The 16516-nt window shown below is 44.6% G+C and overlaps 1 protein-coding gene across 1 annotated transcript; it reads right to left on the bottom strand.

Moving 5' to 3' along the window:
* Positions 1-320: 320 nt before the first annotated feature.
* On the bottom strand, positions 321-5600 carry LOC117849554 (O-methyltransferase ZRP4). The gene is made up of 2 exons (XM_034731134.2): positions 4789-5600; positions 321-799 (listed from the first exon to the last, which is right to left on the bottom strand). Exons 1-2 carry the CDS (start codon positions 5563-5565, stop codon positions 497-499), a joined length of 1080 nt encoding a protein of 359 aa, XP_034587025.1. The 5' UTR covers positions 5566-5600; the 3' UTR covers positions 321-496.
* Between the last annotated feature and the right edge of the window lie 10916 nt (positions 5601-16516).

Raw genomic sequence — 16516 nt, 5'->3', positions numbered from 1 at the left:
GATCGATCGGCGCACGATGGAGCACCGTCGCATAGATTGAGCTCGTTCGATAGTACCGTACAAATAGCGCGCCTCACCGAGACGGTGCCTATAGATAGACACAACAAAAGCAATAAACCCACATAGAAATGGCAACATTGAATAGTTAGCAGAGGTGGTTGTATTTTTGCCTGCCAGTGATCCAACATTGAATTTGCGTCCTGTATTTAGTTAGTGATGGACTGATGGGCGACAATCTGAATCAACGGTTCTGTCCAGTCTTTTTCTTGGGTGTGCGTGTGTTTCTTTTTTAAGACAAAAAAAAAATGCCTAGGAACGTGTTAAGGGCAAGTTCTACTTGGAAGAATACATTGAGCAGTACAATAGGGATTCTGATTTCTTTTTCCCAAGCACACCAATTTATTAACGAAATACCACCACGATAAATCAGCAAATTTATTCAGAAATTACAAACCCACACAATCCAGGCCAATCTAACCATATGCTCACGAGACGTTTACGGGTAGACCTCGATGATTGATCTGGCACCTAGCACAGGCGATATCTTGTAGTCGGTGAATCCTGCTTTAAGAAAGATGTTTTTCCACTCCTGCTCTTCTCGCTCGATGCCATTTACAAGCATGATATATAGATCGAAGAGGGCCTGCGTTTCTCTTTGCTTTGAGTTTGATGAGGAGCCTTGTTCAACCACAATATCTATGATTATCACCTTTCCTCCTTCCTCTCTTGGAGGAATAGCTCTCCTGCAATTCTTCAGTATCCTAACACAGTCCTCGTCGCCCCAGTCATGCAAAACCCACTAAAACATAGAAAAAAAAAGTAAGTGATAAGTGGAGAAAATTGTAAACCAAATAGGACGCCTCCTATTCGCCCCAATCAAACGGGGTTGCCGAAAGAAAGAATCGCACTTTGACTGACTTGGTGAACGCCATGTTAGACACCAGTGGATTATCTAAGGCATGGTGGGGGAGGCTGTATTGACTTCATATCATGTCCTGAATAAAGTACCCATAAAGAATAAGGAGAAAACTCCCTATGAAGACTGGATTGGAAGAAAACCATCACTTTCATACTTACGCACTTGGGGTTGCTTGGCCAAAGTTAGTGTGCCAATCAACAAGAAACGTAAGTTGGGACCTAAAACTGTGGATTGTGTCTTTTTGGGATATGCTCATCATAGTATAGCCTATAGATTTTTAGTGGTTAAATCAGAGGTACCTGATGTTCATGTTAATACCTTGATGGAGTCTCGTGATGTTACTTTCTTTGAGAATATATTTCCTATGAAACAATTGCATAGTATGTCTAGACTATCTTCTGATATGATTGCTGAGACAACTCCTGAACCTATTGTGCTTTCTGATCATGCTGAACAAACACTTGAGCCAGTTCATGAGGAGGTTAACAGTGAAGCTCCTAAGAGGAGCAAGAGACAAAGAACTGCAAAGTCCTTTGGTGATGATTTCACTGTCTATCTTGTAGATGATACTCCTAAGACTATTTCAGAGGTATTTGCATCTCCAGATGCAGATGATTAGAAAGAAGCTATCCATAGTGAGATGGACTCTATTCTTTCTAATGGAACTTGGGAGGTTGTTGATCGACCGTATGGTTGTAAACCTATGGGTTGCAAGTGGGTGTTCAAAAAGAAGCTTAGGCCTGATGGTACTATTGATAAGTACAAGGCTCGACTTGTGGCTAAGGGTTATACCCAGAAAGAAGGCGAAGATTTCTTTGACACTTACTCACCTATTGCGAGATTGACCAGTATTCGAGTATTACTTTCCCTTGCTGCCTCACATGGTCTTCTCGTCCATCAGATGGATGTTAAGATAGCTTTCCTTAATGGAGAGTTGGATGAGGAAATTTATATGAATCAGCCTGATGGGTTTGTAATAAAGGGTCAAGAGAACAAGGTGTGTAAATTGCTGAAATCTTTGTATGGCCTGAAACAAGCACCTAAGTAGTGGCATGAGAAATTTGATACTACACTCATATCAGCAGGCTTTTCTGTCAATGAGTCTGATAGATATGTGTACTACCACCATGGTGGGGGTGAGGGAGTTATATTGTGCTTGTATGTCATGACATACTGATCTTTGGTACAAATCTTGACGTGATTAAAGAGGTCAAGTCATTTCTGTGCCAAAATTTCGACATGAAAGATCTGGGAGAGGCTGATGTAATTCTGAATATCAAGTTGATCAAAGGAGAGAATGGGATTACTCTCACACAATCTCATTATGTGGAAAAGGTCTTGAGCCAGTTTGGCTTCAAGGACAGTAAGCCTTCTCCCACACCTTATGATCCGAGCTTGATACTTCGGAAAAACAAGAGAATTGGTAGAGACCAATTAAGATACTCTCAGATTATTGGATCACTTATGTATTTAGTCAGTGCTACTAGGCCTGACATCTCATATGCTGTTTGCAAACTGAGCCGGTTTACCTCTAATCTGGGAGATGATCATTGGCGTGCGCTTGAGCGAGTCATGCGCTATTTAGTTGGTACTATGGATTACGGAATTCACTACTCTGGGTATCCTGCGGTACTGGAAGGCTATAGTGATTCAAATTGGATATCTGATGCTGATGAACTGTATGCCACAAGTGGATACGTCTTCACTCTTGGTGATGGTGCTGTTTCATGGAGGTCATCCAAACAGACTATCTTAACGAGGTCTACCATGGAAGCAGAACTTGCAGCATTAGATACAGCCACAGTTGAGGCTGATTGGATACGTGAACTCTTGATGGACTTGCCTATTGTCGAGAAACCTATACCGGCAATACTTATGAATTGTGACAATCAAACAGTGATAGTCAAAGTGAACAATTCTAAGGACAATATGAAGTTATCAAGACATGTTAAGAGACGGTCTGAAATCTGTCAGGAAAATGAGAAACTCCGGAGTAATATCAGTGGATTACATCTCAACTGATAAGAACTTGGCAGATCAGTTCACTAAGGGGCTGTCACGTAATGTAATAGACAGTGCATCAAAGGAGATGGGTATGAGACCCATATGAGCTACACCATGATGGTAACCCAACCTATGTGATCAGAAATCCCGTGAAGTAGGATCTGGGAAGAACAAGCCATTGCATAGCATGAGAGTATCCTACTAACCCACTCGAGAAATGATGCAACACTCTCAAACCACTGCATGGCAGGTTGGCTACTGCCTTAATATATTTTGTTGGCTTTAATTAGCAAAGATGTTGCCCTGCAGAACATCTTGGAAAAATATACCTATATGAGCCCGACTGTTGTAAGGTCGCAGTCTGTGAGACTTGGGTGATCTCTATTAAGCTCATGAAGAGACCAGGAGGTACGACCTATATGCCCCACCCACGGGGTAGGCTACAGGCAGCCAGGTACTAGTCCCCTAAGAATTTGGAAGATATCTCGAGAAAAGGTTTTAGCACCGGTCTCTCATATAGACTTTGAGTGAAACTTGTCCGCACAAAACTTGCAATTCAAGGCTTAGTCCATTGTTCAAGTTGTGGATGAATGTAGCTAGAAGCTCTAGGCGAGAGTTCAACTTAACAGTCCTCGCTGAAACACTAGTATATAAACAACAGTGAGAAACAGGCAAAATCTCTGATGGGCGTTTGAGATCTGGTGGGGGGGTTGTTGAAATAATGGGCCTAGCCCATAATAATTTAAGAATTTCAAATAAATCTCAAAGGCCCATGTGGGCAAGAGGTGGAGTGGTGCAAGTCTTTAGTCCCACATTGCTAGTGGAGGGGAGGGATGACTAACTTAAATATGGAAGTTGTCTCCACTCCTCCAAGCTATGTGTGTGGGGAGAGAAGGAGAGCTCCACACGCGCGCGCTCGCTCGCCTCGCCTCGCCTCGCCGGGCCGGGCCGGGCCGGGGTGAAGGGCGCGGGCGCGTGGCACCTGCGTGAATGGTCCGCCGAAATCCGGCCCCTCACCTTACGGGGGCGCGGCTTCCTTTTGCTGTTTTATTTTTTGGTTACTTGGTCTTTAAGTCAGCGAGATATTTTTTGGTTACTTGGTCTTTAAGTCAGCGAGATACATGGAATCTTAACCGGTTTCGATCATGATCGCGACATGAGAATCGTGGGCTCTCCTATATATGCGACCTACCGGCCTCTACCAAAAACAGATCTATTCGAGCTAGGGTTTTTGCCTCCTCTCGCTGTTGCGCCGCCACCGTAGTCTACTCCATCCTGATTGTCGGCGTGCACCGACGATTGGGAGAGCAGGTCTCCGGAACCGTCATCTTCAGCGATCCTGCGACGGGAGAGGGCGAATAAGGTTTTTGGGAAGCGCTCTGCGCGACTGCTCGATCGCTTCCTCTGCTTCGTCAAGTTCGTCGTCGACTCCTTCACCACGGCTCGTTTACCTCTTCGTCACTCGGGCGTCACTCGCCGTCGCGAACAACGTCAGGCTGCTGATCGTCGTCGCCTGCTGTACCCGGTAGTTGTCCAGGAGCCGGTCTTCATCAAGAAAGAAACGTACGATCTCTTATCTCAAATTATATCTTCCATACTAGCTATTATGATCTGTTGCAGTCTGATAGCACTGGATAATATGGTAGAATGTGTGATTCTATTTGCAATGATAGACTTATCTAGATCTTGCGTAGACATGTCTAGTTTAATCTGCTATCTGTTCATCGTATTAATGATTTATTTCTGGATTAAATTAAAACTAAAAGTGCTTATATATCTACATATATTGGTGCATAGAAACGATCACATTTTGGAATGGATGGAGTATTAAACTAGAGGTCTGCTATTGTCATTGAAGAACATACCTTGAAGAACATAGCATTCGCCGGTGGGACGCTCTCAAACATGTCGCCGGCGATATACTGCACGCCGGTGCCACTAGGAGCCTTGGCGACGACGTGGTCCAGATCGAGCACGCTGCACTTCACACCGGGGAACGCCTTGGCGATGGCCTGCGCCGCCGCCCCAAGACCCCCGCCGACGTCCACCAGGGAGCTTATCCCCTGAAAGGCACCCGCGCACTCCTTGAAGGCGATGTCCATGATGAAGTGGCTGTCGGAGACCATCCCGTCGTTGACGAGCGCGTCGAAGGCCGCGTCGCGGTCGGCGTGCTCCCACAAGGTCTGGCCGTGCGTGTGCTCGAAGACGCACGACTCCGGTCGCAGCTCCTTCTGGAACCACGCGCCGAGCTCGAGGAACGGGGACACGAAGGATGGATGGAGTATCATGGCGGTGATAGGAGCAAGGTTGTTCTGCGAGCCGACGAGGAGGCGGGACACCGGCGTGAGCGCGTACTTGGGCTCGCCGCTGCCGGAGGGATTCTGGGCGCTGAGGACACCCGTGGCCCCGAGCACGCGCATGAGGCGGCGGAGGCAGGGGATCTTGGACGGGTGGAGCTTGACCGTCGCGACAATCTGGGCGAGGGTGGCGGCGCCGCCGTGGCTGTGGATGGCGTCGGCGATGCGGAGGTCCAGCGCGGATTTGAGCGCCATGGACTTGATGTAGGCGAAGGTGCTGTTCCAGAGCTCGACCTGAGCGTCGAGCAAAGCTTGGTTAGCGCTGCTCGTGGTGGTGAGCGCCATGTACACTGCTCCTGCTGTTTTAGTTTCTGGTGAGTGGACGATGGATGCACAGATCAATCACGTTAGGCTGTTTATATAGACGCGCCTTTGGATCAACCAAGATAACGTTTGGTTTACTGTTTTGTAACGTAAATAGGTTACAGAAGGTAAGAGATTACGTTACATGTGTTTGTTTCAGCATGGCCTGTAATCCATTACCCCGTAATCAGATTACAGCCCATTCAAAAATGTTACCGCTGCACAACCGCTGTAAACGGATCACAGCCAGGTTCTTGCAACTTGCCTTCCTCTTCAACTATAGCTCTGGTATTTGTTTGCGTTTACAGTGTTGAACCAAACAAAATTAGAGATTTGATCCATCCATTACCGTTAGCGTTGTATTTCGTTTCCGTTTTCGTTTACGTTTGCAGTCCATAACCAAACACTATCCAAGTCTTTTTCTACGTCCGGGCAGAGGTGGGTTCAATTAAGTGAGCATGTGATGTCTATTAATTTCAGGGGAAACAATGACAACTGGTAAGGAATCGGGCTCGTAATCTAAGAGGGTGAGAGATGAATTAGGCAATTTTAAAATCCTTAGCCTATGTATTACATTATTTGTTTCAAAACATACTACCTAAATGTACAATTTATAGTTGATCTAGTGAATCTTCCTACCAAAACAAGTTTTGCAACTTAGAGCCGATCCTATCAAGATTCTACTCTAGTAAGTAAAGCACTCAAGTTGCAAGTATGAAATGCGGAAACGTAGAGGAGTGGGTTAGGAAGGATGCAAACTAGGGTAGGTAGGCAAATACCACCCTTAGTCCACGTTGGAGCTCCACCGAGGATATGCTCCCAATCACCAAGTCTCTCCCGGTCAAGGTCTTGGACTCGCCACGAAAACTCGTGCCAAGCCGGATGAGAAACTTGCTGTCGTCCATACAACTATGGGTCCACCAGAAGGTTTGGATAGTCCTAGATACATGGTTGTACACCGAGATGTGTCAGACATGGAGACTATGGTGCAAGATGGCGTGGTCTACGTGGAGGATAAGAACTAGTTGAGGATTAGGAAACTACTCGTAGCAATTAGAGTATGACTCACTAGTCGAATTCGACTAGTATTCTTATAAACAACCGACCTGCAATCTTCCCCGGCAATATAAGGTGAGGTAGGGACGCTGTCTAAATCGTGTGTTCGAGTTCATCTTAGAGTTCCTGATCTCGGTAAGCCCCACACACTAAACACTACCTCGGGTACCCCCTCGATAGGTTGTCGGGTCTAAACACCGACACGAAGCGCTTCTGCACGGGCTTGTCGCTACACAACTCTCCAAAAATTCGTGACTTGACTAATAAGGCCGACCCGTAATGTTAAACGAGCTAGTAATTTTAATGTAACCTCAATTTAGTGAACATGTGATGTCCAATAATTTCTGAGGAAAAAGGACGCAAGTATGTGAAAATTCAGGACCTGACTAATATTTTCTCTGTCCAAAACTGTATAAGGCTTATATATAGTACAGAAACTAGTCTATCAACCTGTATTCTAAAATGTATAATTGTTAGAAATTTATAGAAAAATTTGGATCACAGTTTGTGGTATTTTTATTGACAAATCTAGGTAATCAATATGTAACAAAATGTTATTTTTAATAACAACGGAGGTAGGTAATTTAGGTACAAATTAGACGGTTAGTTTAGACTATTTTTCATAAAAAAAGGTGGGATGATTTAGGTTTAATTTCAGTACTATTGATCCACTTATCTTATTAGTGATTAATTACCATTAGTCAGCGACGAATCTATAATAACATCAAGTTTGTGTCACAAAATTATGTTTTAGTAGATGAATTATTGGTCAAAGGTCCTAACTAAACGAAACAAGCTTTGTAATTTGAAAAAGGAGAACCGTTTCTTTAGGTAGAGGTGGGTAGTACTACAGACTGCCTGCTGTTGCTTTTCTCTAGCTACCCACTGAAAATCAATAACGTAAATAAGAGTGCTATTTTTAAACGAGTACATAAGAGTACATCACATGTTTTTCTCTAGCCACCTACCACTGAGGAATCAAATAACGTCAATTAATCTAAAGAATAACGTTGCAATCGCATGCTACTCATGCTAAATTGAATACGTTTATTTAGGCCCCATTTGGTGGGGTGCTGGCCGGCTCCGGCTCCCTGGACAAGGGCCACTGTGCTAGTGTGCTATCAGAGGAGTCACAATTTGTGGCTTCACCGGCTCCTCCTTATTTTCTGAGGGGTAGGGAGAGGAGAGAGAAAATAAGTTTTGATAAATAGTAGACGAACAGTACCACGTTAGACGGAGCCGGAGCCAGGAGAAGTCACACCAAACCCTTGTTGTTCACTTGCCATCGGTTGGCAGCTCACAGATCGATCGATGTCAGATGTTGGCCTAGTGCAGGGAAGCATATTGGGAGTTAAAGAATTGAAGACATGTCTGATTCATGCATGTGACCTTGTCAATATAATCAAATAATTCACCCACTCAATCATCTGGATATGAAAATGATTTTCTTTCAAAAGAATACCTGCTTCTGCACATCGCACTGGCAGCAGTAGCTAGTGCCGAGAGCAACAGGTCGAGTGACAACGAGACACTACAAGCTCGCTGCGGGCGGCCCGCTAGAGTCCGTGAAGAGCAGAGCGACGTGGGTTATCATTTCCATTTGCCTGTGTAAGGAGATAGGGGGCAAGATGGTCCTTTTACGTGGCCAAATATGTGAAATGAAAATTTGGTAGACTAAAAAAGACCAAAATGGTAGGAGAATCAAACTACCAATGTTGTTTATAGCAATTTGGCGAATCCAATCTTTGGGATGGCAAAGTGGCGAAGCCACATGTTTGAATGGGCAAATTGGCAAAAAGCTCCCTCCGAACACCTCGTGTACCTTTCACTAGCTGAAAAGGGGTCTCGCGCGCGTCGGACAAAGAGAAATTTGGAGAACGTGCTCGTGCCTTGAGCTAAACGTGCGAGGCATGCCTGCATAAAGATACACATGATCGGTCGTACGCGATCGAATCGTCATATATATATATATATATATAGATAGATAGATAGATAGATATAGATAGACACACACCCTCCATCCTGAAATATAAGACATTCAAGGATTCAAAATTTATCCCCAAAAGGCGTCCTAAGAGTTTTTGGTAAGTACTCACTACTGGAAAATTCAGCATTCGTCCCGAGACTCAGTATCGGTTGTGTTATTGCCCGATAATGTGAGCATTAGTATCAGGTTTAACGGCTAAGTCCCCGAGGAGCCCCTCGTGACCCGTTTAGTACCGGGTAGAGGTTTTGTTGGAATCAGAGGCATTTTACGGTTCATTTTAATCCGAAATATAGAATAAAACATGACAATTAAGATAAAGGAAACAGGAACATGATCCATCATTGTATTTGCAGTGAGCATAAAGCATGCAGTAGGTACTATGAAATATAAGAATTGAACGACAAAGTTCAATAGGAAATACCCAGAGGCGAGAACGGTTCCGGAGGAACCGATTGCGCCGTTACTCGACATTGCTAGTCAAGCCTGTTCGATGTAGCCGTTCAGGAGTTGACGCAGTGCAGAACTGAAGCAGTGCAGATGCGTCACTAGGAAGTAGTCGTAGACGAACAGTGAGCAGTCGCGTAGACGCGCTCCCCAAAAACTTGATCACCCGTCTACTCCTCGGGTGCAGAGTCTCTGGTGAAGGGCGCAGCTTCGGAGGCCTGCTCTTCCATCGAAGTCTGTGCACACAGATCGTCGGAATGGAGATGACAGAAGCGTAGCACAGCAGTCGACAAAAGCTCTGGTGGTTAGTGTTTCGCGCACGAAAGAATGAGAGGCAGCCTCACTCTTATAGGCAGCAGAAGACCTTTGAACGTCCAGGTTAATGCAACAGTTTGTGGTAACTGCTAGCCATTAGCAGTCATCAGTTATTTGATTAATTAAGTAATTGGGCCTGCCCAATTATTCTAACAATCCCCACCAAATTCCAAGGCTCATTTGGGAATTTGTTCCACTGTTGTTGAATATACCAGAATTTCGATGGAGACCTGAATAAGGTTGAACATCCACCTAGAACATAAGCTACATTTGTCCACAACTAAACAATGGACTATGCCTTGAATTGTCAGTTTTGTGCGAACAAGTTTAACTTAAGTTCTTACTGATACTAGGCTGCAAAATGCACCTCCTCTGGTTGAAGTATATAAGTCATACTTCTTGGCCTTTCATGAGTCTATAGAGATTACCCAATCTCATAGACTGTGACTAGCAGTCAAACTCATATAGGTGTGTTCCTCAAAAGATGTTTCTGTAGGTTAACATATTTGCCTAAGCCTCTCGGATCACATTAAGGTGTTTACCAACCTGCCATGCAGAATTAGGAGAGAATGCATCTCCAATAGAGTGGGTTAGTACAATAGTACTCTCCTTCTCAGTTAGTCAAATAGCTTGTTTCACCACTCTAGTTCATGGGATCTCTGATCAAATAGAATAGGTTACCACTATGACTTAACTCTCATGTAGGTCTCATTCCCAACTCCCTCGATGCCTCGTCTATCACATTTCATGAAAGACCTTTAATAAATTGATCTGCCAGATTTTTAGCTATTTGGACATAGTCCAATGCTATCACTCCGGAGTTTCTCATTTTTCTGATAGACTTCAGCCGCCTTTTCACATGTCTAGATGACTTCATATTATCCTTGGAATTGTTCACCTTGGCAATCACTGTTTGATTGTCACAGTTCATTAGAATAACCGGTATTGGTTTCTCAACCACCGGCAAATCTAACAAGAGATCTCGAAGCCATTCAGCCTCAACTGTGGCGGTATCCAATGTTGTGAGTTCTGCTTCCATTGTTGAACTCATTAGGATGGTCTGCTTGCAAGACTTCCAAGAAACAGCGCCACCTCCAAGTGTAAACACATATCCACTTGTGGCTTTTATCTCATCAGCATCTGATATCCAGTTTGAGTCACTATACCCTTCCAGTACCCTAGGATACCCAGCATAGTGAATTCCATAATTCGTTGTGCCTATTAAATAGCGCGTTACTCTCTCAAGAGCATGCCAATGATCATCTCTAGGATTGAGACAAATCTGCTGAGTTTGCTTACAGCAAATGAGATGTCAGGCCTCGTTGCACTAGCTAGGTACATCAGTGAACCAATGATTTGAGAATATCTCAACTAATCCCTTGCGATTCTACGGTTTTTCCGCAATATCACACTGGAATCGTAAGGCGTGGGAGCAGACTTGCAATCACTATAACCAAAGCGACTCAAGATCTTCTCCACATAATGGGATTGCACAAGTGTTATCCCACCATTGCCTTCTCTTAGTAGTTTAATGTTCAAAATTACATCAGCTACTCCCATATCTTTCATCTCAAAACTTTGAGACAAAAACCTTTTAACTTCCTCAATCACATTTAGATTAGTACCAAAGATCAATATGTCATCAACATACAAACACAAGATCACACCTTCTCCCCCACCAAAACGATAGTACACACACTTGTCGGCTTCGTTCACAACAAAGCCGGCTGACGTGAGAGTCTTGTCAAACTTCTCATGCCATTGCTTAGGAGCTTGTTTTAGGCCATACAAAGATTTTAATAACTTGCACACCTTTCCTTCATGACCCTCTATTACATAGCCATTAGGCTGATCCAAATAGATTTCCTCATCCAACTCTCCATTAAGGAAAGCTGTCTTAACATCCATCTGATGGACGAGAAGACCTTGTGAGGCAGCCAAGGATAGTAGTACTCGAATCGTGGTCAATCTGGCAACAGGCGAGTAAGTATCAAAGTAGTCTTCGCCTTTTTTCTGGGTGTAACCCTTAGCCACAAGTCTCGCCTTGTACTTTTCAATAGTACCATCAGGCCTAAGCTTTTTCTTAAACACCCACTTGCATCCTACAGGTTTGCACCCGTATGGACGATCAACAACCTCCCAAGTTCTATTAGACATTATGGAATCCATCTCACTTCTGATTGCTTCCTTCCAATAATCAGCATCAGGAGATCCATAAGCCTCAGCAATGGTTTTTGGAGTGTCATCTACAAGGTACACAATGAAGTCATCACCAAAAGACTTTTTAGTCCTTTGTCTTTTACTCTTTCGAGTCCCTTCATTATCATCCTTCTCATGGTTCTCCTCAATTGGTTGTTCAAAGTGTACTATTATATCATTACATTTAGGGGAATTAACAGATTCATAACTAGAGTTGCTATATGTTTCTTTCATAGGAAAAATGTTCTCAAAGAATGTGGCATCTCTGGACTCCATGATTGTACCAACATGCATGTCCGGTACTCCAGATTTAATTATCAAGAATCTATATCCGATACTATGAAAAGCATAGCCTAGAAAGACACAATCAACCGTTTTTGGTCCGAGCTTGCGCTTCTTAGCAATTGGTACATTAACCTTTGCCAAGCAACCCCATATACGCAAGTATGAGAGTGTTAATCATTTATTTTCCTATTCCTCGAATGGAGTTTTCTCTTTGTTTTTCATAGGAACTCTGTTAAGAGTATGACAAGCAGTCAACATAGCTTCACCCCACCATTCCCAAGAAAGTCCAACAGTCTCTAACATGGCGTTAACCATCTCAGTTAGAGTACGGTTCTTCCTTTCAGCCACTCCATTTGATTCAGGAGAATAAGGTGGTGTTCTTTCATGAATAATGCCATGTTCCTCACAAAACAAATTGAACTCATTTGAAAAATACTCTCCACCTCGATCCGATCGAACGCGTTTTATCTTCCTCTCAAGTTGATTTTCAGCTTCGGCCTTATAGATCTTGAAAAAATTAAACGCCTCATCTTTTGATTTAAGCAAATACACATAGCAGTATCTAGTAGAATCATCTATCAAAGTCATGAAATATCTCTTTCCACCTTTAGTCAACACACCGTTCATTTCGCTCAAGTCCGGATGAATTAATTCTAAAGGTGCCAAATTCCTCGCCTCAGCAGCCTTGTGAGGCTTGCGGGGTTGCTTAGATTGCACACACACTTGGCACTTAAATTTTTTGACTAAAGTGAATTTCGGAATTAAACTCATACTAGCTAGCCGTAACATACAACCGAATTTAACATGACAAAGTCGTGAATGCCAAACATTTGACTCATCGTCACCACACACATGATTCACAACTTTATTACAAGAGTCCGATAAGGATAAACGGAACAAACCATCACAGTCATATCCTTACCAACAAAGGAGCCAAACTTAAAAATAACACACTTGTTCAATTCAAACACCAACTTAAAACCATCCTTACAAAGAAGGGATCTGCTAACAAGATTTTTATTTATTAAGGGGACATGCTGCACGTTCTTCAGCCGCACGGTCTTTCCCGAAGTAAACTTCAGATCGACCGTACCAACACCACGACCAGCAGCACCTGAGCCATACCCCATCAACACGGATCCAGTCCCTATGACCTAGTAAGAAGAAAATAAAGAAATATCAGCACACACATGTATATTAGCTCCTGTGTCAATCCACCAATTTGGTAAATGACAAACTGAAAGAAAAAAAGCATGATTACCATACCCTGATGTTCCCTTGTCAGCATCACTAATAACAACATTAGCAGACTTCTTCTGCCCGTGTTGCTGTCTGTCCTTGCAATCCTTGCAATCCTTGGCCCAATGGTCAGAACCGCCACACACAAAGCACTTTCCCTTGTTGTTCTTCTTTTTCTTAAAGTTGGTATCTGAGTAGACTTGTACTCAACTTTCGCTTTTCCCTTATTCTTGTGGGATTGGAAGTTCCTTTTCTGCACCATATGGGCGCTAGAACCTCCCTCATTGCCACGCGCACGTGAATCCTTTGCTCTCGCCTTTTCTTCAACATCAAGAGTGCCGATAAGACCGGCTACAATGAACTCCTGTCTTGTGTTTCAGAGTAGTAGCAAAGTTCCTCCATGAGGGAGGCAATTTGGCAATGATGACACCGGCCCCAAATTTATTCGGCAGCTCACACTTGACATTGACAAGATCCTTTGCAAGAGCATGTAACTCATGAGCCTGTTCAACTACAGAATGGTCACCGACCATCTTGTAGTCATAGAACTGCTCCATGATGTACAACTCACTTCCTGCATCGGATACTCCAAAATTTGCCTGAAGTGCATCCCACACTGCTTTGCCAGAGGGAAGCTGCATGTATGAATCGATCAAGTTCTCAGCCAGAACACTGATCACAGCCTCTTTGAACAAATTGTCAGCAGACATGTACACACTATCCTCTGCAGAGGTGTGCGGTCCCACAGGACGCACTTTGGTAATGAACCACACCTTCATAGCCGTGAGCCACAACTCGAGTCTACCAACCCATCTCTTGTAATTCGTTCCATCAAATACATTTGGTTTCAATTGTGCAGCAAAGCCAACTACCGAAAAAGCCCTATCAAGTTTTTGGATTATTGGAATTAGAGGCATTTTACGGTTCATTTTAATCCGAAATATAGAATAAAACATGTCAATTAAGATAAAGGAAACAGGAACATGATCCATCATTGTATTTGCAGTGAGCATAAAACATGCAGTAGGTACTATAAAATATAAGAATTGAATGACAAAGTTCAATAGGAAATACCCAGAGGCGGGAACGGTTCCGGAGGAACCGATTGCGCCGTTACTCGACATTGCTAGTCAAGCCTATTCGATGTAGCCATTCAGGAGTTGACGCAGTGCAGAACTGAAGCAGTGCAGATGCGTCACCAGGAAGTAGTCATAGACGAACAGTGAGCAGTCGTGTAGACGCACTCCCCAAAAACTTGATCGCCCTTCTACTCCTCGGGTGCAGAGTCTCTGGTGAAGAGCGCAGCTTCGGAGGCCTGCTCTTCTAGCGAAGTCTGTGCACACAGATCGCCGGAATGGAGATGACAGAAGCGTAGCACAATAGTGGACAAAAGCTCTGGTGGTTAGTGTTTCGCGCACGAAAGAATGAGAGGCAGTCTCACTCTTATAGGCAGCAGAAGACCTTTGAACGTCCAGGTTAATGCAGCAGTTTCTTGTAACTGCCAGCCATTAGCAGTCATCAGTTACTAGTCACTTGAATTCTCAGTTACCAGTTACTAGTCACTAAATGAGTCTTCAGTTACTAGTCATCAACCGTGACAAAAAACTGCAAAACCTGACGCCCAGCCCACACATCACGTCGGCTCGGCACGACTCGGCTCGGCTCAGCACGGCTCGGCGAGCGAGCGAGCGCGGGCGTGTGTTATCCTGTTACCCCTCTATCAACTTCTCAACAGGTGCAGCACACAGCTTCACCATATAAGTTGGTTAGGGACCCTCTCAACTTCCAAGTTGGTTTTAACCTTTTTGTAACTACCACCACTAATGGGCCTGGGATTTATTTGATTAATTAAGTAATTGGGCCTGCCAAATAATTCTAACAGGTTTCACCCGGTATTAAAGGTCACAAATTAGTACCGGTTGAAGCCTCCAACCAGTACTTATGTGCCTGAGGGCCTTTAGTACCGGGTGGAGGTTTTACCCGGTACTAAATCGCAACCTCCCTTCACGCGTCAGCCCTCCTTCTCTCTCTCACCCCACGCTCACCCCCTCCCCACACTTATCCACTCGTCCCCTCATCCTCTCACCCATGCCTCTCTCTCTTCTTCTTCCCGCTGAATCCCCTCTCTCTCCCCAGTTGAATCCCCTCCCTCTCCCCCACACAGATCCCATCGCCGCCCCTCTCCTCCCCCCCTCTGCTCGCCGCTCACCTCTTACATGTGGCAAGGAGCAGCGGCGGGGCAAGGAGCGGCGGAGGCAAGAAGGGAGGGCGCGGCGAGGCGGTGGAGCGTTGGCAGGGCGTGGCGGAGTAAGGAGTGTGTGGATCTTGGAGTAGCGGTCACCTCTCCCTCAGATCCGGTGACGGCGGCAACCGGCGGGCTGAGGAGCGGCGGCGACGGCAACCGATGGCGGTGGTTGAGTAGTGTAAGTACGCCGCCTCCCTCCCTCCCTCCCTCTCTGTCTTCGGTGCGGGACTCAGGTGCTGTGCGGTTGGAGCTCCAACGCTCAGGCGGACGGGCGGTGGGGGCTCCGGCGCTCGAGTGGATGATGGCGGGGTGCGGTTGGGGTTTCGGCGCTCTGGTGGATGACGGCAGGGTGCGGTCGGGGCTACAGTCTGCATATTTATATTTATTTTATTTTTAATATCCTTTTAGTACCGATTATTTGACCAACCCGGTATTATAGGCGCATTCCCCAGCAGTGACTCAATCAACTCAATTAAAAACTTACCTTGTATTACCTTTAGTTAAGGGTATATGAGACATTTGCTCACCTCCTTAATCTATCCTAGAAATTCTAGGATGCCTTGTATTTTAGAACGGGGGAGTATTTCGTCTCGCTTACGAAGGAGACAGACGGGATCGCATAGAGGCATGATGACTACAGAATCGCACAGCAACCACCACTATACCACAACGCGCCATATTATATATGCACGGTGCCTTTACATATATATAGCATCCATAAGCTCATCCGAAAAAAAAAAACGCGCCATATTAACCACGCATACGATTTGGAATACAAGCACACAACCTATATATGGTCGAAGTGGAAGTCTATAGACAGTATGCAGTCACCGCTGGAAACCGAAATTCTCATGCATGCTGAAAAACTGTCAAGGAAGTAAAAGAAACTGTCAATAAAATCATGCCATGTCAGCCAACCGTTAGGCAAATCCTGTCAGGGATAGACTGATGGAGAACTAAAAATTGTCTGTCGGCATGAATTGGTAGAAATAGCGAAAGGTTGCATATAGCAGGATTGACGGGCGTAATGAATTAATAATTACAAGCAATTTGACAAAAGTACAGTGTATGTGGGACTGCAACTTGTTCACACCACACCACGTTTATTTGGGACTGCAACTTGTTCACTGCAGCCAAAAAAAAAACACTTGTTCACCAAACAA

The sequence above is a fragment of the Setaria viridis genome, chromosome 3 (assembly GCF_005286985.2).
Source record: "Setaria viridis chromosome 3, Setaria_viridis_v4.0, whole genome shotgun sequence".
Classification (NCBI taxonomy): domain Eukaryota; kingdom Viridiplantae; phylum Streptophyta; class Magnoliopsida; order Poales; family Poaceae; genus Setaria; species Setaria viridis.
The sequence above is the reverse complement of the archived record's forward strand: the minus strand, read 5'-3'. Positions and strand labels throughout refer to the sequence as shown.

Excerpts from the sequence above, each read along its gene's own strand:
- LOC117849554 (XM_034731134.2), bottom strand. The coding sequence starts at position 5,565 with ATGGCGCTCACCACCACGAGCAGCGCTAACCAAGCTTTGCTCGACGCT. Across the intron at positions 800-4,788 it reads CGAATGCTATGTTCTTCAAG|TGGGTTTTGCATGACTGGGG; the intron begins GTATGTTCTTCA and ends TCTATGTTTTAG.